This window comes from Trachemys scripta, chromosome 17 (assembly GCF_013100865.1).
Source record: "Trachemys scripta elegans isolate TJP31775 chromosome 17, CAS_Tse_1.0, whole genome shotgun sequence".
NCBI lineage: Eukaryota > Metazoa > Chordata > Testudines > Emydidae > Trachemys > Trachemys scripta.
Window position 1 is genome coordinate 4,210,506 of NC_048314.1, and position 20,446 is coordinate 4,230,951.

A 20,446-nucleotide genomic window follows, 5' to 3' on the forward strand; every position below is an offset into this window, starting at 1 on the left:
TTTGCTGGATCTCACTCTTGATTTTTGCATTTTGAGAAAGTTGGCTACAGAGGTAGCAAAAGTGCAAAACTGTCTCCAAAGTCTGACCCTCAATCGTGATTTGTGGTGGGTCATGTGCAGGCCTGAAGCAGGTTGATAGAGCACTTTAGTCTTCCCAGTATTGAGTGAGACTGTCTTCACTCGAAGTCTAAAGTCTTCAGGATGTTGGGATATCTATCTATCTATCTACATTGTGATTCATATATCCATGTAATATGTTATGTTATTCATTGAGGCCTGGTATGAATGACGCGTGCGTGACATGAATATATGCATTGCAAGTTAGCAACCGAAACAAGGACTTAAGGTCCAGGACTATTAGAACTCTTTGTACAAAAACAATCTTATGTTCTGAGAAAAATACGGAAAATCATCAGAAAAGGAAATAACACCAGCTGTACTGATATAAAATTGTATAAGAAATAGAGGAAATGGCACGCCTTGGATCATAGCAGCCTGCCCAGGATTGTCTCTTTGGAAGTGTGTGGGTAGAAGGCCTAGTAAACAAAGGCAAAGAACCGAGGACGTGATGGAATGGACTATAAATGGTGCCTATGATTTCTGCAAATCAGAGTCATTTATTGATCCAGAGTCCCGTGTGGATATAGATGTGGTTTTCGCCAGCTCCCCGTATCTTATAATCTTATCCTGACGGAAGGAAGCTCGACTGACCATCAGGATCATTCTGACCTGTGTACTTTGGTATAGTATGTTTGGGGTGTGACTGTGTAGTGAGTAAGGTTTGTTTTGTAATCAATAAAGAACATTTAGAGTATTATATACTAATACTGCGTCCAGTATCTGCCTGCTCCCCATCCCGTAGGGAGACCTCTATTGCGGGTCTAACAAGAGCGTCCATTACTGATCTTCAATATGCTGATGATTGTGTCGTTCTCGTGTACACTGAGAATGACCTTCAGTCCATACTGGATTTTCTTGCAAAAGCTTACTGAAACCTAAGACTCTCACTCAATATTGAGAGGATTAAAGCTTTATGATAGAGCCCAACTGGCTCACAGCCTGGCTTTTGCTGCGTTTGGTTCAGGCCTCAGGTCCTGCACCAGGACCAGTGCTCCAGGCTCTCTCTGTATGCCCCTCAGCAGTTTCTGCTGTCTCAGCACCACCTGCCTGTCATCAGAACTCCCTACCTCCAGAGGTGAGCATGGCAATGACAGGCTGGTAGCCTAACATCAGTCCCAGGCAATTGGCTGAAGCTATAGAGAAGAACAGAATTCTAGGACACATAAATGAACATGATTTGTTGGGGAAGAGTTAACATGGCTTCTGTAAAGGGAAATCACACCTCACCAATCTATTAGAATTCTCTGAGAGGGTCAACAGGCATGTAGACAAGGGTGACCCAAGTGGATATAGTGTATCTGGACTTTCAGAAAGACTTTGACAAGGTCCCTCACCAGAGGCTCTTAAGCAAAGTAAGCACTCAAGAGATAAGAGGGAAAGTCCTCTGCTGGATCAGTAACTGGTTAAAAGATAGGAAATAAGGGTAGGAATAAATGGTTAGTTTTCAGAATGGAGAGAAGTAAATAGCAGGGTCCCCCAAGGGTTTGTACTAGGCCCCGTGCTGTTCAACATATTCATAAATTATCTGGAAAAATGGGTAAACAGTGAAGTGGCAAAATTTGCAGATGATACTAAATTGCTCAAGATAGTTAGGTCCAAAGCAGACTGCGAAGAGTTACAAAGGGATCTCACAAAGCTGGGTGACTGGACAAGAAAATGGCAGATGAAATTCAATATTGATAAATGCAAAGTAATACATATTGGAGAACATAATCACAACTATACATACAAAATGATGGGGTCTAAATTAACTGCTACCACTCAAGAAAGAGACCTTGGAGTCATTGTGGATAGTTCTCTGAAAACATCCCCTCAGTCAGCAGTGTCTGTGAAAAAAGGTAACAGAATGTTAGGAACTATTAGGAAAGAGACAGTTAGTAAGACAAAAAATATTATAATGCCACTATATAAATGCATGGTACGCCCACAGCTTGAATACTGCATGAAGTACTGGTCACCCCATCTCAAAAAAGATATATTGGAATTGGAAAAGGTTCAGAAAGGGGCAACAAAAATGATTAGGAGTATGGAACGGCTGCCACATGAGGAGAGATTAATAAGACTGGGACTTTTCAGCTTGGAAAAGAGATGGTTAAGGGGGTGTTGGTGTTGGTGTCACTGGCATAACCCTAGGTAACTCGGGAGGGTGGAAGGCCACTAGTGTCAAACTGAGGCAATCATAAAGGGTATCTTTACCAGCCGTGCGGCCCCTGATATAAAAGGAAACTGCAGAAAAAGGAGGATTTGATGGGCATGACAATGGCACAGATTCTGGAAACTGCAAACAGGGCTTACAGCCTTAGGGAGGGAGAAAAGGAAAAGAGGCAAGTGAAAATGATGGTTGCAGCAGTACAGGCTGGTGGCAGGGGAAGATTTCAGGAAGGTGGAAGGGGCCGGGGAATGAGAGGACGTGGGCGTGGGCGCCCTGGCTCACAGGAAAGGCGTCTGGGTCGCAACCAGCGTGCCATATGCCGAAAGGAGGGACATTGGAAAAATGAGTGCCCCGAAAGGGAAGGTACCCCTATGATGGCAGCGGAGGATCAAGAATAGGGGTGTCAGGGGAGACGGACTATCCTGCCCCCGGAACCCCGAGTAAACATGCGGGTGGGAGATTCAGACATAGACTTTTTAATAGACACTGGAGCTGCACGAACTGCTGTAAACCAACCCCTGCAGCTGCCTGTGGCAGATGCCCTCACTGTGGTGGGAGCCACAGGGAAAGGAACCAAGTGCCCAGTATATGCCCCAGCGGAATGTGCTTTGGGAAACAGAACTCTATCTCACAGACTGGTTTACCTCCCCGATTGTCCAACGCCTCTACTGGGACGGGACCTGCTTTGTCGCTTAGGTGCCACCCTGCATTTCACTCAAGATGAAATAAGCCTCACCTTACCTCCAGAGAATGCCTGGATAATGTCTCTTGCAACTGAGCCCTCAGCCATGCAAGCTCCAGAATGGAGCCAGTGGGAGGAGTGGGTATACCCTCTGGTATGGGCATCAGGGATCCCAGGAAAAGCAGCCCATCAAACCCCTGTTACTGTTCAGCTCTTGCCAGGAAAAGGCCCGGTGCGAATCAAGCAGTATCCGATCAAAAGGGAAGCCAGAGAGGGACTGCAGGAAACTATAGACCAGTTCCTAAAGTGCGGGGTACTCCGAGAATGCCAGTCAGCTTGGAACACTCCTATCTTGCCTGTACAAAAGCCCAATGGCACATACTGGCTGGTCCAGGACCTGAGGGCGGTTAATGAGCGGGTTAAGACTCTACACCACCTTGTTCCAAATCCGTATACACTGTTGGCCTCTATAGGGGGGCAGTACACCCATTTTTCTGTCCTAGATTTAAAGGATGCTTTCTTCACGATTCCGGTCGACACCCAATCTCAGGAGATTTTCTCCTTTGAGTGGGAGGACAACAGAAGGGTTAAAAAGCAGCTTTGCTGGACAGTGCTGGCCCAGGGATTTAAAAATTCCCCCACCCTTTTTGGCCAGGCCCTGGCCAGAGATTTGGAGAAGTGGGACAATGAGGACAAGGTCCTCCTCCTGCAATATGTAGATGACTTGTTAATTGCTGCTGTGGGTTTAACCCCTTGCTTTAAAGCCACTGTGAGTCTCCTAGGGTGACCAGATGTCCCGATTTTATAGGGACAGTCCCGATTTTTGGGTCTTTTTCTTATATAGGCTTCTATTACCCCCTGCCCCCATCCCGATTTTTCACATTTGCTATCTGGTCACCCTAGAGTCTCCTGAACTTTGTTGGACTCCGAGGATATCAAGTAGCACTGAGTAAGGCTCAAATTGCCCTCCCAGAAGTATAATACTTAAGGTTTCACATAAGGCAGGGGGAGCGTCAGCTTTGAAACAAAAGAAAGGAAGCTATCTGCCAAGTTCCTATCCCAAGCAATCGTAAACGGCTTAGGGTGTTTCTGGGTATGGCAGGCTTCTGCAGAATATGGATCCCAGAGTTTGGACTGTGGGCTAAACCCTTGTACGAATGCGTTAAGTGAGCGGATCATGACCCCTTTCACTGGTCCTCAGAAGCCGACAAGGCATTTAAGGTTTTAAAAAGGAAAGCTATTGGACACCAGAGGTTGTACCGAGTGGATTCCTCAAAAGTGGGTGTGCTCGTCCTGGTTTGTTGCTCCAAAGCTCTGTATAGAAGTTATTTTACTGGAAGGGTGTATGATGGCAATGTGTATGTGTTCATTGTTGGGAAAAGGTGTATAAGCGAAGAGAGGAAGTTTACTTTGTAGGTTAAAAGAAACCAAGAAGGGGAAAAGGAAAAAGAACAGAACGAGTTAACTGGGAAAAAATATATATATATAGCTAGCAAGCTCAGTCCGAAGATAAGATGCTGGCCCCATCCAAGGACATTGTTCACAGCTAAGACTTGGCTGACAACCAAGAAATGGGGGGCCTGAATATGCCCAAGCAACTATGAGATCTGCAAAACACTGCCAGGCATTAATGAAATTTGTTAGGTTTCTTTTCTCACAGATAAAAGAAGTGCTAACCAAAGACCCTAGCAGCCCTGCCATTCATTAAAAAAAGAAAACTGAGTCTATGTAAAAGTCCACCAACAAAAAAACTGCTTTGGCTCCACACTGGAAAGGCCCTTTCCAAGTCCTGTTAACCACTAACACTGCTGTGAAGTGCCAAGGACTGCCTACCTGGACCCATGCTTCTCACTGTAAAAAAGGACAAGGTGAAGTGCTAGTAACCTCTCCCTTGTCCACTGACAGACCTACTGTGCCTTTGGCTTTTTCTAGAAGAAGCAAAACCATTACAGGGTGATGTGCTAGTAACCTCTCCCTTGTATGATGCTGAACCACACTGTTTCAGGAAAAGAGAAGGAATACCTGCTTCATTGAAACCACAAAGTCCAGGAATTCCTGACTACAAAAGACATTAAAAACTGACGCTGGTGAAGAAACAAAGAATTATACACTGGCAGGGAGGCTCTTACCCAGCTTATGAATAAATATTTTCTAACCTCTGGACTTAGACCCCTGGCCTCCCAGGTACAGGCTGAATGTTTAGTCTGCCAAAAGAACAACCCTCAACCAGGAATGTCAGTGCCACCAGCCACTCTGGAACCTACTCCAGGCCCAGGACTGGTTTGGCAAATAGATTTTACTGAGTTCCCCCAGACCCAAGGATTCAGATACCTCCTCGTCTTGGTGGATTGATTCAGCGGATGGCCTGAAGCCTTCCCATGTCGTAACAACACTGCCAAAACGGTGGCTCTTAAGTTTGTTAAGGAGATCATTCCCCGCTTCGGACTACCCCAGTGGATGGAATCTGACAACAGAACACACTTCACATCCCAAGTCGTTCAAAAGATATCGGATGCCCTGCAAATCCCCTGGAAGCTCCACACTCCATGGCGACCGCAGGCCAGTGGGGTAGTGGAGCGCACAAATCAGACACTTAAGCGGCACCTCTCAAAGGTTTGCCAAGAGGCTTCCCTTAAGTGGCCTGATGCTCTACCCCTTGTTTTGCTCCGCATTCGCGCTCTCCCAAAGGGCAGGTTAGGGCTCAGTCCCTTCGAGATTATGTTTGGAAGGGCATGGCCTATGAACAGTACACCGGTTCTGGCAGGGGAGTGGGAGATAGGCTGTGGTTTCTTATCTCAGTACATGTGCTCTCTGTCTGCTGTTCTTTGTTCTCTCCACAGGTATACCAAAGATTTGCAGCCTCTCCCGCTGGATGCCCCGATCCACTCCTTGCAGCCAGGTGACTCCGTACTCGTTCGGACCTGGAAGGACGAGCCTCTCCAAGAGAAGTGGAAGGGACCCCACACCGTCCTGCTGGTCTCCCACACAGCAGCAAAGGTCGAAGGACACAAGAACTGGATCCATCACTCTCATCTAAAAGCAGTGCCCGCTCCTGAACGGTGGACCGTCCAGCCTGCAGAGAAGACTGCCAGCGACGACCTGGAACTTAAATTGTTATTCAAAAGACAGTAAGGTCTGTGGGGAATGCCCTGTAGCCTCTTTGGACAGCCGCTGCACCCTCCCCGCGAGAACTCTGAGCGTTGGTTGTGTTTATTTTCATAGGGCCGGCCTAACCTGGTGGCCTGGTCCCTTTTGCTTTTAATCTACCTACTATTGGTAATTGTTATTTTGTGGGTATTTGGGGAATTGTAATTGTTAGGCCCTAGGGTCACCTGCCCAGTATGAGTTCAGGTCCAGGGTCTGCCACTGTGTTACTCTTTGCCATAGGGGCACTCCTCTCATTAACTCCCGTTTCCCCCCAGGCGGGATGGAAAGGAATCCCTACTAACTTGGAAACAAACACATATGAGTCCCTGAAGGTTTGCTTTGCCCAAGAGTTTAACCTCTCTAACTGCTGGGTGTGTTCCCAAATCCCGCACCACGTAGCAGGGTTACCCTGGAGGGTAGTTCCCCAAAATTGGTCAGATATCTGTTGTGGATGGTTCAGTAGGGGGAGAAATACCTCGGGTACCCCCTTGTTGCAAAACTGTACCATTGAATCCCAGTATGCATTAAGGGACGACCCCTGGAAGCCGCAGACCAACTCAATGCAGATCCCTTCCCCTATTAGGCTGCGGTCAGTGGCCCCCGGGTTGGTGTGCTATCGACAGTTCAAGTCCAGCAATCACACCTGGTCTGCTAGGAATAGCACCTGTCAGTATTATTTATCCCCTGACAGTAACGCTTCCATCCCTGTCTATGTTAACGGCAGATCCGACTCTACCGCCCAGTTCGGAACGTTCAGTGACAGACAAACAGATAGGTGGCGCAGCGGTTATAATGGCTTGGTAGGGAATGGCCACTCCTTTTACATTTATGGAACCTCTGCCTACAAGTGGCTACCGCATCGGTGGTATGGAAGCTGCTATCTAAGATATCTTGCCCCCCCCTTCGTGTCCTTCCTAACCTACCTCCTTGCCATCCCAGGCAGCGTAGATCTTTGTATGCCACCCCAGAGCCCATTACGGAAGGAGACAGGTTGGGTATGATCCTCCTCCCATCCTATGGGGTGGGACGGCTAACCCAATTTTATCATAGGCTCTCTGTGTTTCTCACCAAGTTTGCCAATAAGACCTTGGCCATAGAGAAAAGCCTTAACTCAGAGCTTTACCAGCTCCGGTTGCTGTCCCTGCAAAACAGACAGGCCTTAGATTATGTTTTAGCCTCCCAGGGCGGGGTGTGTGCCCTTACTGGAAGGCAATGTTGTACTTATGTCCCGGAAAACTCACAGGACATTAACAAGCACGTCCTGTCAGCCGAACAGGCTTTCGAGCAGTGGAAGGCCCAGGAAAGGGAACCCACGGTTTTCAATTCCCTTTGGAGTTGGTTGCCCGACCTAGGAGGACTGGGGTGGGGGGTGGCCTTGTGCGTCTCCTCCTCACAGGTGCGGTACTGTGCCTGGTCACCCTCCTCCTGATTGCTTGTTTTAAAATGCTCCTCCGTAAGCTTTGTGCCCCCCGTTCCCCAAAAATCCCAGCATACCCTCTCATTGATAACCCCAGCTCCATGGCACTTAATCATATCTTGTCCACAGAATATGAGAAAACTCAGCCAAAAGCTTGTTGAGTATTCTCAAAGGAGGGAGTTGTTGGTGTTGGTGTCACTAGGCATCACCCTAGGTAACTCGGAGGGTGGAAGGCCACTAGTGTCAATGAAGCCTTCCTGCACTAGGCCCAAAAGAACCAAACTTCTCCCATGTTTAAACTCTAATCAACCTCGTAAGCCAGGTGCAATTGGAATGTGTAAGCAACCAGTTATCTGTGTGCCACCCTCTGCTCACACCGGTATCAAGTGGTAATAATGAGGCCTGCATGTTTCTTGCTGAAGGGAAAATAACAGTTCAAAGGGAAAAAGGACAAGATAATGGTTTAACAAAAGTGTTACTAACGAGCTAGCCTTATAGCCGCCAAGGTGATGTAATTGCTATTTGCTTAGTAATTATTACCAGGGGAGGGAGGGGTGGAGTGAGAAAGGGGGGAGAAGGAGGAGGGGTAGAGGGGGAGGTGAGGTTTAGTTGCAAAAATGTATAAGAAGAGAGAAACTGTTTATGTTGGCGTGCTTGATCTGAGACGTGTCAGTCTCCTTGCACCACTTTGAGATCTCAAATAAACTTTGATTGTTTCTCCACGCTGGTGTGTTTATTGGCGCGAAGCACACCGGGCAACGAACCCCGCTGTTGCTGTCCTCGGGCACTCTGTGCTGGCAACAGGGGGATATGATAGAGGTCTATAAAATCATGACCGGTGTGGAGAAAGTGAATAGGGAAGTGGTATTTACTCCTTCACATAACACAAGAACTAGGGGTCACCAAAGGAAATTAATGCACAATGGGTTTAAAACAAACACAAGGAAGTATTTCTTCATACAGCGCACAGTCAACCTGTGAAACTTGGTGCCAGGGGATGTTGTGAAGGCCAAAAGTATAAGTGGGTTCAAAAAAGAACTAGGTACGTTCATGGGGATAGGTCCATCAATGGCTATTAGCCAGAATGGTCAGTGGCACAACCCCATGCTCTGAGTGTCCCTAGCCTCTGTTTGCCAGAAGCTGGGAATGGACAACAGGGGATGTCACTCAATGATTGCCTGCTCTGTTCAGTCCCTCTGAAGCACCTGGCCCTGGACACTGTCGGAAGACAGGATATTGAATTAGATGGACCTTTGGTCTGACCCAGCATGGCTGTTCTTATGTTCTTATCCCTGTCCCCCTGGGAAGCCCCTCGTCCTTGTCCAGATTCTTTCATCTCCCGGAGCCTTTTTCCTACTACAAACAGCAAACCTTCCTAAGCTTCTAGTGTATAAACTGTGCACTGGCACTATTCCTGGTTCTGCCACTGACTTACTGTGTGCCTCAGTTTCCCCCGCTGTACAAAGGGATCATGATACTGCCCTCCTGTGTAAAGCCCTTTGAGATGTATGGATGAAAAGCCCTGGAGAAGAGCTAGGTGGTATTATTACTCTGTTACCTGCTGCAGGTTTCCCTGCACACTAGTGATAAGTGGGGAGTGCGATATGCTCACAACACATGACTCTCAGCAGCTGTGATGCTGCTCATGCCCTCTGGTGTAAATCCCAAGCAGCAGAATTCTGGCAGACGGCGAAGGACCCGTACAGATTTGGTCTCGGATTCTGGGAGAAGGGCCCTATCACATTCTGTCTTGTCTGGCTCAGCGAGCAGCTCCGCTCCCTCAGAGTTAGCCCATCCTATGCACTCCTTTGATCTCTCCTTCTCTTGCTTGGAAGCTTTGTGCATGCCCTTGGAACAGCCCCCCAGCCCCGATGCGCCAAGCTCCTTTCCTCTAGTGCTTTGATGGGGCCATCCTACCCAGAGCTCCTCCCCAGAAACACTTATCCTGCTGAGCTGCCTTGCACTGGTGCCATTGGCCTGCACCTTGAGTCTGCAGTGCAGTGTCACTACAGGCCTCTGAACTGCTGTGTGCCCCGCCAGTGTCCTGCAAATAAAGTGGCCTCCAGCTTTCTAATTCTGCAGACAAGAGAGAGAGATCATCATCTCACTGTCTCACTGCTTGCGGAGCCACAGGTTTCCTTCTGCAGCCCCTTGGAAGGACTCATCCAGCCAAACTCCAAAGCTCCATATGATGGGGGTCTGGATAAAACAGCAGCCAGCACCAAATCATCCCATCATGTAATTTTGCAAAATCAGAGAGATGAGCTTTGGAGGGGAAGAGGCAGGACAGGTGGTTTGGAGGCTGATGCGCAGGACTGGAGATTGGGACCATTTCTATTCCCACTTCTGCCGCTGACTCACTCTGTGACCTTGGGAAAATAATTCCATTGCTCTGTGCCTCTGTTTCCCCATTTTTGAGATGGGAAGAATATCTCCCACTCTCACAAGAGGGTGGCAGGCTAACTCCATCCTTTCTACAGCTGTTTGAGATCCTCCCGTGGAAAGAGCTTCACCTCAGTCCAAATCATCCCAGTTTGCCAATGACAAAGACAGCCCCGAACCAAACCTCTTATCTGCCCTCCTGTCCCTCCGGCCACAAACCTGGATGGTTCTTATGCAAGGGAACCTGCCTCCAAGCAACTCTGGGTTGGCTTTGGAAAAAATACAACGGCTGCCTCAACCCTTAAAAACGCTCTCTGCTCCTGTTGGAGGCGCATCTGGCTCATGTTGCTCTGGGGCTGGGGGCACACAACCCCCTCCCTCATGGCTGCAGGGTTTTAGCAGAGACTCTTTAGCAGGAGTCTGCAGGGTGACCCAGCCCCCAGAGCGGGGCGTGGGGCAGGGCTCAGCTGGAATGAAATGCCCCAACAGGGAGAGGAGCCAGCTGCTAGAGAGCAGGGAGCCCTTGAGTCACGTGTGCTCCCCTTTGGGATGAATCCAGGGCCGAGGGGCGAGAGCATCGCTGAGAAACCTGTTGCTTCGTTAGTTGGTTCCAGGCTGTGGGAAGCCCTTTGGTCTTTCCCATCTGGCCCAGCCCCTGCACTCAGCTGGCAGGATCTTGTCCCTGCGCTGTGCCCAGGTTTGCTGTACCTGTCTCGTTGCTTTCATACTCAGGACTTCCTTTCGCATGTGCAGGGAGAGCCCCTGGGGGCAAGCCGGGGAGAAGTACTATTCATCTGCAGAACTGACACCCAGATTGCCCCAGTTTGCCCATTACAGAGGCACTTGTTTCCACATTCACCCTCCCGCCACTTCCACTCCCGCTGAGCTTCAACGGCTTGGAGCCCAGATCCAAACCCAGCTGGGGTTGGTTTGGAAAAACCAAATGGCATCTCCTGTGGTCCTGCACAGAGAACTGAACAGTAAGGAAATGTAAAGTGAACAGCTGGGCAATCCCCTGTAAGCTGTTGGAGAGAGGCCTGGTCTCCAGGGACGTGGTGGGAGCCCCATGGCTAGTATCACTTACCGTGAGATCCAGCAAAGCCTGGCAGACTAGACTGGAGGGGGCAAGCCTGCCTGGTAAGAGGGCAGAATTACCTGTGAGCTCACAGGGCTTGCCCCAGCTCCAAAGCTCGTCTTCACCACAACGACGACTTTGAGTGTCATTTCTGCCCCGTGGCGCCCAGATGTGGCTGCTCTCTCCAACTGAGCATCTCCTCATTCAGTTTAATTTGAATCAGGTGAATTAGTTCGGCTGCAGTTTGCGGGGATGAGCCCTGGCTCCTGGCTGTCACTAATCTCCTGGGACCTCGAGTCTGCAGCTCGAGGGCTTCATCCGAGAAAAGCAGGGTGGGAAATGAAAGCTGTGGGGTTGCTGCAGATAATTCCCCAAGCTTTAATTTCCCACCATGCCTGTCTTAGATGAAGCACTAGAACTGTCTGACTGACAGGAAACAGCTGTGCCCAGTATCCAACATACCACAGTGACACCTCCTCCCATGAGTGCTCTCGGCCTGGCAGTGGCTGTGGTCCCACTGTGCAATGCACATCCGTCTGCTGGCGAAAGGCTCTGGCTTGACAGGCCTGGAGAAGGACCCTCAGGTCCCGAGAAAAGGGCCCTGTGAATGGTAACAACCTACTGCCGGGGAGTCAAAGAACGGAAAGACGGGGGAGATCGTGGCCAGCATGAAACCAGAAAGGAGGCCTGCCGTGATAGCTCTGCTCTCTCTGCTGGTAGATGATTAGCACATGGCCCAGCAGGCCCTGCCCCCACTCCACCCCTTCCTCCAGCTCCCACCCCACCCCACCCCACCTCTTCCTGCCCACACTCCATCCTCAGCCCTGGCCCCACCCCCACCCCACCCCTTCCTCCAGCTCCCACCCCACCCCACCCCACCCCACCTCTTCCTGTCCACACTCCATCCTCAGCCCCACTCCCACTCCACCCCACCCCTTCCTCCAGCTCCCACCCCACCCCACCCCGCCTCTTCCTGCCCACACTCCATCCTCAGCCCCGGCCCCACCCCTTCCCCACGTCTTTCCATCCCCTCCCCCAAGTGTGCCCCATCCCCCCTCCTCTCCCTTCCTCCCAGCCCCTCCTGCACCCTGCGGAACAGCTGATCAGAGCAAGCAGGAAGCGCTCGGAGGGAGGGGGCAGAGTTGATTGGCTAGGCCACCAGTGGGTGGGAGTGGGGGGGGGGGAAGGAAGGGGAGCTTGGCTGCTGGTGGGTGCTAAGCACCTGCTAATTTTTCTCCATGGGTGCCCCAGCTCCAGAGCACCCACGGAGTCGGCGCCTATGCTTCAGTGCCTGAAGAGGCAATTAGGGACTTCAGCCCACAGTCTCGCTTTCAACAGTAGCTTTAAGAGATATTGCTTCTTGTTCCAGATTATTGCTCTCCATGGGGTTGGAAATGTTCTGCATCCCTTACTCAGAGCCAGCCCTGAGCGCAGCGGGAGTTCTGCCAGAGCCAGGACCACAGAACTGGGCCTCAGCTGCATCATGGCACAAACCATGGCGAGCTAACGGCTCAGGGTGACTTGCCCTGCACACCTGCCCCACCTGAGCACCTGCACAGCAGCTTCCAATGCCTGGGGCCCCTCACACCCTCCATGCTGCACTCAGGAGGGAGCCGGTGAACTGGGGGACCCAAGACTTTTAGCCCCCAAATTTTAGCTTCTGATTCACATTTTCTGTGTTTTACCCATTTCTCTTAGTTCATCAAGTATCTAATCAGAGTTCTCTCCAAAACCAGCGTTGTGGGTTCTTAGGGGCCTATTCCCCACTGTTAAATTAGAACGGCCTGCCTGGAACATCCCAGTTTGGGATCATGGGAAGAAGCCTGAATCCAGAAGGGTGTAGGCTCTGTTCAGAAACACAGGTCCTGGTTACATGCTAACATCCCCAGGTCCATCAGAGAGCAGAGACTCAGGAAACAAAGGAGACACAGAAACAGAATCTCACTCCAAGTTCTCCAGGAGGCATCAAATGCTGCGCAAGGCTGGAGGTGAAACCAGGCCTGGTTAGATAAAGACCAGGAAGCGCGACTTTGCTGGCTGCAGAGGGCCTGGTGAAGGGAGCATGGCAGCAGAGGGTGGTGGGGAAAGGGACTCGGAAGTGATGGATGAATTGCATCAAAGAAGATGGGGAGCTGGTGGCTCTTAGCGCTGCCTCGGACAGCTGATGGTGGCAGATGCTTTCACATCCTGGTGATGGGATAAGGGGAAGACCAAGAAGCAAGCCCAAGGGACCTGTGCACACACACACTGCTCATTTATCATTGTTTATTTTAGAGACATTTACTGTTCATTAAACCTGATCTGCACACAATCAGCACAAACATTATTCCAAATGCTCTCCTAGCAGGGGCCTCCTGCTGGGGCTTTTTAGCGATTCCAGCTGTCACTCCCCATCCCCGGGTCCCCTTCAGTTGGACAAACCCAGAAACTCCTCCTCTCCTATAAGAAAAGAGAGAAAATGTGTCACCCCAGGCTGTGCAGAGAGCTCCGTACACACTTCCAGTGCAGCAGGAGGCACCCAGAGGCCGTGGTGTGAGTGCTGAGATGACAGCTGGACAGGCAACCATGGAGATTGCGCCGACTGCAGTCCCACAACCACCAGAACTGTTTGATCAATACAGACATAGAATTAGGAAACAATGTCTTTAGTGGGGTCACCGGTCCTGGAGTCACGGTCTGCACCCCCTGGGAGGGGGCTTCCCAGCATGGGGAGACACACGAGCTCTGCTGGAGCCAGTGTTGCCAGCCACCTGACTACAAACCCCAAGCTGGCCACCCTGCTATTTGTAGTGTTAGCTCAAGCAGACCTAGCACCTGTCTGCCAGCCCATGCCAGGAAGCACAGTCCCAGCTCCTTCGGGGGGAGGGAGAGCTCAGTGGTTTGAGCGTTGGTCTGCTAAACCCAGGTGAGTTCAATCCTTGAGGGGGCCATTTAGGGATCTGGGGCAAAAATCTGTCTGGGGATTGGTCCCCCTTTGAGCAGGGGGTTGGACTAGATACCTCTTGAGGTCCCTTCCAACCCTGAGATTCTATGCTGCCTACTGAGATCAGCCTCACCACTGGCCCCCGAGTCTGTACCCTGCAGCAGTCACTGTCCCCTCCAGCTGCTTCTCAGGTACTTTTGAATGTCTTCATTGTTTTCTCATCTATGGGATTTCTAATGGGCCCATCACCATAGGTACACATGGGCAGATTCTACATTCCCTACTTAGACCAAACGCTCTGAGCTCAAGGAGAGCAAGGCCTGCATGACAGGGCCTCCATTGCAGCAAGGCAATAGCAACAGCGGGTTGACAGTCGCTAAGGCCTTGGCTACACTGGCGCTGTACAGCGCTGCAACTTGCTGCGCTCAGGGGTGTGAAAACGCCCCCTCCCCCCCCCCCCCGAGCGCAGCGAGTGCAGCGCTGTAAAGCGCCCGTGTAATCAGCGCCTGCAGCACTGCACGCTACTCTCCTCGGAATAGCAGCGCTGGAAAGTCCCGAGTGTAGCCAAGGCCTAAGTATGTGAAACTTCTGAGCAATAGCACAGCTGCTTTCCAGTGGCTGGAGCCTTCATCCAGCCCAAGGTGCACTCAGTGGGGAATAGGTGAGCTGCAGGACCCTCCCCTCCATCACAGACATGGCTTCATTAATCCTTGACCCACACAGCTAGCACAGGATATAACCCCAGAATTAGTCCTTCTTCCCATCAACGTTCCCTTGAGATACTGGCACTGGACTGGGTACCTGGCAGATCTGGGATGTACCTGTGACAGGAGGCAGAAGCCAAGTGGTTAATGGAAACCTATTTGCCAATAGCAGCTCAGAGCTAAGTGCATTGTGTAGCAGAGCTGTTGACGCATTCAGGACCACCCCAGAGGGGAGTAGCACCTGGCTAGAGTAGGAAACTGGCCAAAAAGGATACCTAAGTTCTGTTCCTGCTTCTGCCACTGACTCGAGAAAGTCACTTAGGAAAACACTTTCCAAGGTGGGTGCCTGCAGTGAGCACCTAGAGCCATAAACCAGGAACAGTGAGAATAGAACCAGCCAGATTTTCCGGCGTGTTGCCTTTACTTGGAGCTGCAGGGACTCAGGGCCTCTGAAATCCAGGCTGCTGCCTTAGGAGGTCTGGATTTAGAGCCTTACAAATGGATTTAGATATTTAACTGTAGGCACCAACTTTGAAAATGTCGGCACTAGCCTGTCTCTGTGGTGTGCCTCAGTTTCCCTGCCTCTTAAAAAGGAGCAACCCATTCTCCACAGATGTAAAGGACTGGTGAAAGGTGCTACATGGCAGGAAGCAGGGCCTGCCAGAGAGCCAGTCTCCGGGCAACCTAACGAGCACAGCTGGCCTGTAGCCAGCTCTTAAGCCCAGCAGCATCAGTTTAGTGGCTGCTCAAAGCACTCGCTCCCGACTGTGATAGCTCTTGTTCATTGCCAGCCCTGCTCCTGCCTTGTCTCCCATTCTGACTTCAGACTTCGGCTCTGACCCTTGGCTCTGGCCCCTGGCAGCCAATTCCTGGAAACCAACTCCTGCACTAACCACTAGGCATGGCTCCCGCTTTCCTCACAGGGCATGATCACTCACTGCCCGGTCACCGACGCAACATTAGTGCCAAGCACTTGTTATGGTTTCGAATGGTTAACTCTGCTCACTCACCAGCAGGGGGCAGGCAAAGCAAGAGGGGCAGGCGCCCTCTGCCCCACCCCTTATTCAAGGCCCCGCCCCGCTCACTCCATCCGTCCCTCTGTCACTCGCTCTCCCCCACTCTCGCGCGCTCCTTTTCACTGGGCTGGGGCAGGGGGTTGGGGTGCAGGAAGGGGTGAGAGCTCCGGCTGGGGATGCAGGCTCTGGTGTGGAGCCAAGGATGAGGGGGTTGGGGTTCAGGAGGGGGCTCAGGACTGGGGTAGGAGGTTGGGGTACAGGGAGAGATGAGAGCTCCGGCTGGGGGTACAGGCTCTGGTGTGGGGCCAGGGATGAAGGGTTTGGGGTGCAGGAGGGTGTTGGGGTGTGGGAGGGGGTGAGGGCTCTGGCTGCGGGTGGGGGCTCCGGACTGAGACAGAGGAGTTTGGAGTGCAGGAGGAGGTGGGGAGGGGGCTTTGGGGTGCAGGAAGGGGCTCCAGGCTGAGGTCGAGGGGTTTGGAATGCAGGAGGAGGTGGGGAGGGGGCTCCGGGCTCTAGTTTGGGTGCAGGAGGGGGCTCAGGGCTGGAGCAGGGGGTTGGAGTGTGTGTGGGGGTCTCTGGCTGCGGGGGTGGGCTCTGGGGTGTGGTTGGGGATGAGGGGTTCTGGGTGCAGGAGGGGGCTCTGGGTTGGGGTAGGGGGTAGGAGTGCGGGAGGGGTTGGGGAGGGGGATTTGGGGTGCAGGAAGGGGCTCTGGGCTGAGGCTGAGGGGTTCGGAGTGCAGGAGGAGGTGGGGAGGGGGCTACGGGCTCAAGTTTGGGTGCATGAGGGGGCTCAGGGCTGGGGTAGGGGGTTGGGGTGCAAGAGGAGGTTCGGGGTGCAGGCTCCAGCCCCGGAAGCAGCAGGTATGTCCCTGCGGTCCCTAGGCAGAGGCGAGGCCACATGGCTCTGTGCGCTGCCTCTGCTCCCAGGTGCTGCCCCTGCAGCTCCCATTGGCCACAGCACCCTGCCTGCCCCGCTGCGAGCAGCCAACGAGACTTTTAGCAGCCCGGAGCCACCAGTGTCCCTTTTCAACCGGGCCGTTCCAGTCGAAAACCAGACGCCTGGACACCCTAACCGGCAGCCAAGCTCCCCCTTCCCTTCCAGCTCCTCCCATCCCCGGCGATCAGCTGTTCTGTGGTGTGCGGGAGGCGCTGGGGGAAGAGGGCGGAGCTGGGCAGGAAGAGGTAGAGGGGGATGGGGGCTTGGGAGAAGGGGTGGAGTGGGGCTGTGAGAGGCAGGGCAGGGGTGGGAGCTTGGGGGAAGAGCGGGTGGAGGCCTGGGATGGACTGGGGAGCACCCCCAGGGCCCAGAGGAAGCCAGTGCCTGGGGCAAGAGGATCTGGCAGCAGGGCTGAGGGGGGTAGAGAGACGATGTCATGTTACGTCCTTCCTGGAAGAACCAACTTCCCTGAGCTGCAAATGCTGGTGGGCCGAGAGGGCCGGAGCCAATGGCTGCTGAAGCAGGGTTAGCTGTGTGATAGTACCGGGCGAGCCGTACCGTCTGCCGGGACCCCGCAGTATTCCTTGCACTCCTTCTCCGTGTAGAACTTGTTCCCGTTGCCCTGGCAGCCTCCATAGTTGAAGGTAGTGCACTTGCCCTGGGTTGCATCAAAGGCCCAGAGCTTCACTGGTTGCTGACAGGGCCCTGGAACTATGGGTAACCTGCAGGCCGCTGGGAGAAAGAGACAAGAGGGGAGAAAGTGGAATACCATTCTTCCCAGGCCCAAGGCCTGGAGCCCCCCAGTTATGGACCGGGAGCCAGTGGAAGGAAAAGGATGCATGCAGTGGGCAGGCAGCAGAACCTGCCACGCTGGCATATCTGGTGGGAGAAGAGGAGTGGGACTGTCAGGGGCAGGCTTGTCTGCACCCAAGTGGTAGTGCTTTAACTGCAGCGGGCTAGGTAAACCAGCAGAATGCCCCCTCCCCATAGGCTGCGAGTTCCACAGCCACGTGGTGCTCGGGCACCAGCAATATTCAGAGCCAGGGGCCCAGCTCCAGCAATACTTGGGGCTGGGTGTCCCCACCCTGGCCCCACCTGCATCCCCCCCCCCCACACACACCTTCCCTGAGTGTCCCCTGGCCCCGACTTGCTGCCCCCGCCCCCCGCTCACCTTTCACGGCCTGGAGCAGTGTCCCAGTCTCTTCCATGTGCTGCGTCCCAGGGTCCTAGCGCCCCCCAACTCCACTGCCAGGGCAGACTGACTCTGAGCCTGCCCTTCCCTCAGACCCTTCCCTTTTCCAATGGGCCCCTGGCAGCACAGGGGACCCCGCTGCCCGCAGTCACCGCTCCTGCCCTATGTTGGGCAAGGAGGCAGCCCCATTCCTCACCCCCAGTGAGGCTACAGTCAAGGGCAAGCAGGGGAGGAGGCGCACGCAGCACCCCCCGGCACCCACCACAGGGGAGGCAAGGGAGATTCTTGGACCTGAGAGGGGCCCTAGGAGCACATGCAGTGACAGTGGTGGGGGTGAGTGTGCTGCTGGGGGGAGCAGGAAAGGGGGGCTCCTCCCCCAGAACTTGCTGCTGCCGGCAGGGAAAGGGCTGGGGGGAGTCCTCCTCTCTGGCCCCTGTCCCAGAGCAGCCTGCCTGTACCCCAAACTCATTCCCAGCCCTGACTCACCCCAGAGCCCGCACCTCCAGCCAGAGCTTTCACCCCCCCCCCCCCCCCCCCCAACCCCCGCCCCAGCCCCCCGACCCCCCCCCCCCCCCCAAACACCTTACCCCAGTCCCAGCCAGAGCCCTCACCCCACACACTCCTACTCTCGCCCTGAGCCCCTCCCACACCCCAAACCTCCCATTCCCAGCCCCAGACACAGCCCTCACCCCTACTCTCACCCTGAACCCCTCCCACACTCCAAACCCCTCATCTGCAGCCACAACCCACAGCCCTCACCCCTGCACCCCATCCCTCTGCACCCCTCCCATCCCAAAACTCCCTCCCAGAGCCTGTACCCTGCACCCCAATTCCCTGCCCCAGCCTAGGGCCTGCACCCCAGACCTCCTCCCTCACCCAAACTCCCTCCCAGAGCCTTGGGCAGGTGAGGGCAGAGATTTTATAGGGACAGTCCCGATATTTGGGGCTTTTTCTTATATAGGCCCCTATTACCTCCCACCCTCTGTCCCAGTTTTTCACACTTGCTGTCTGGTCACCCTATCCAAAACTAATGGGTTTTGCTGTGGCCCCTGAATCACAAAAATCAGTGACTCGCTCAGTTCTAGCTACCGCTCCATTTTCAAGTCACCTCCTGCAGTCAGGCCTTGGGCATGGACACTGTTTGGTCTCATTTTGGCCCCTGGCTGATTTCTCAGAGTTGTCCCCACTGCGCTGGGCTCCCTCCACACTGGCAGCACGCGAGCGTGTCGCTTCCCCACGGCACTGAGCCTGGGTCACTTGCACAAGGAGAGAGCTTTGAAGCAGGAAGCCTTGACCACACAGGAGGAGCAGAAGGCTGGGGGCACACAGATCAGAGGGACAGCGAAATCTGAGCCTGCCCCTCCTGCACTGGCCAGGGACTGCACAGACGGTTGCTCGGACTTTGAAGGGCTGCCCTCCTTACCCTCGGTTCTACAGGTCTGAAGACACTCCTTTTCCGAAGGGAAGTTGTTCCCGTTCCCAAGACAGCCACCATAGTGGAAGGTCTCGCAGGCCATAGAAGAGGAGTTGTAGAAGAACCGAACGTTCATCCCCATGCAGGGGCCCACATCTTTATTCAGCCGGCAGAAATCTGAGCACATCAAGAGGTTGAGCCTAGTGAATTGAGTTTTACACCCACAGAACCATGTGGCATGTGGTGGTGACATCCAGGGGCTACATGGCCGTGTCCTCTGCCCACTGAGCCGTCTCTCCAGGGACATAGCCTAACCCCCAAAGCTCTGAGGAGATTCAAACATCTCCCATTTCCATGTGCTGCTTTCCCCCATCTATGGGATTTCCCATGGAGATCACCCAGCTCTGTGGGGCAGGGGGAGCAATGGTCAGTCCTGGACTAGGGGCAGGTTTGTAGCATAGAGAGCTGTATCCCACTGGAAAAGGCAGAGAATCCCAGCTCTCTGATGGCCACACTGCAGTTGCCAATAGCCCTGGAAGGTCCCAAGGCAGGAGGCTTAAAGTGATAGCACCTGACTGCCTAGAAAAGCTATGGCAGGTAAAAATTGAGGTTATCAACATGAATTTATTCTGTGTTTCTGCTCCCGCAGAGGTCTGTGCACAGCCATCCCTTTTCCAGGCAGATGGAGGAGGAGAGTCCCAGTGGGAGTACTCCAGCCATCCCCAGAGCATGGTGAGACCCCACCTTAGTACAGACCTTCCTTTTTGCTGCTGAGTGGCGGCAGGGGGCCTGCACCTGAGCCCTCTTGCTCGGGCAGGACAGCTCTCCGATCCCTCTGCACACAGAAGAAAGAGCAGCTCGTTAGGTGAACAAGTTTCCATCGACAATGCAGTGGAAAAACCGTGAGCCATAAATCCCAGCATCTCTCCTAAGATGGCAACGAACGCAGAGATTCCACAGGCCTATAAGGTGGGGGACACACAACCCCCCTGGGAGCAGGAGCAGGCCCAAGCGGAGTGGGTCCCTGGGCAGAACATATTCTCCCACGTGAAGGATGGGCCTGGGAAATCACTGGGATTTCTAATGGAACTTCTGCAGCGTTCCGCTCCCTCTTCACCCCTGGGAATGGCAGGGGTGTCAGTCCCAGCTCGGGTAGATGTACCAGCGGGGGGAGGGAGGGACAGCTGGGGGGTGTCAGTCCCAGCTCGGGTAGATGTACCAGCGGGGGGAGGGAGGGAGAGCTGGGGGGTGTAGGCCCAGCTCGGGTAGATGTACCAGCGGGGGG

The 20,446-nt window shown here is 53.4% G+C and overlaps 1 protein-coding gene across 1 annotated transcript in view; it reads right to left on the reverse strand.

Moving 5' to 3' along the window:
• Positions 1 to 13,225: 13,225 nt before the first annotated feature.
• The window catches only part of AMBP (alpha-1-microglobulin/bikunin precursor), a 23,181-nt gene continuing 15,960 nt past the window's right edge, over positions 13,226 to 20,446 (reverse strand). Inside the window, exons 7-10 of the mRNA XM_034793836.1 lie at positions 19,918 to 19,996; positions 19,171 to 19,338; positions 17,114 to 17,287; positions 13,226 to 13,414 (exon numbers count right to left, since the gene is read on the reverse strand). Coding sequence (XP_034649727.1) covers positions 13,383 to 13,414; positions 17,114 to 17,287; positions 19,171 to 19,338; positions 19,918 to 19,996 — 453 coding nt within the window. The 3' untranslated portion in view covers positions 13,226 to 13,382. The remainder of the gene's footprint in view (positions 13,415 to 17,113; positions 17,288 to 19,170; positions 19,339 to 19,917; positions 19,997 to 20,446) is intronic.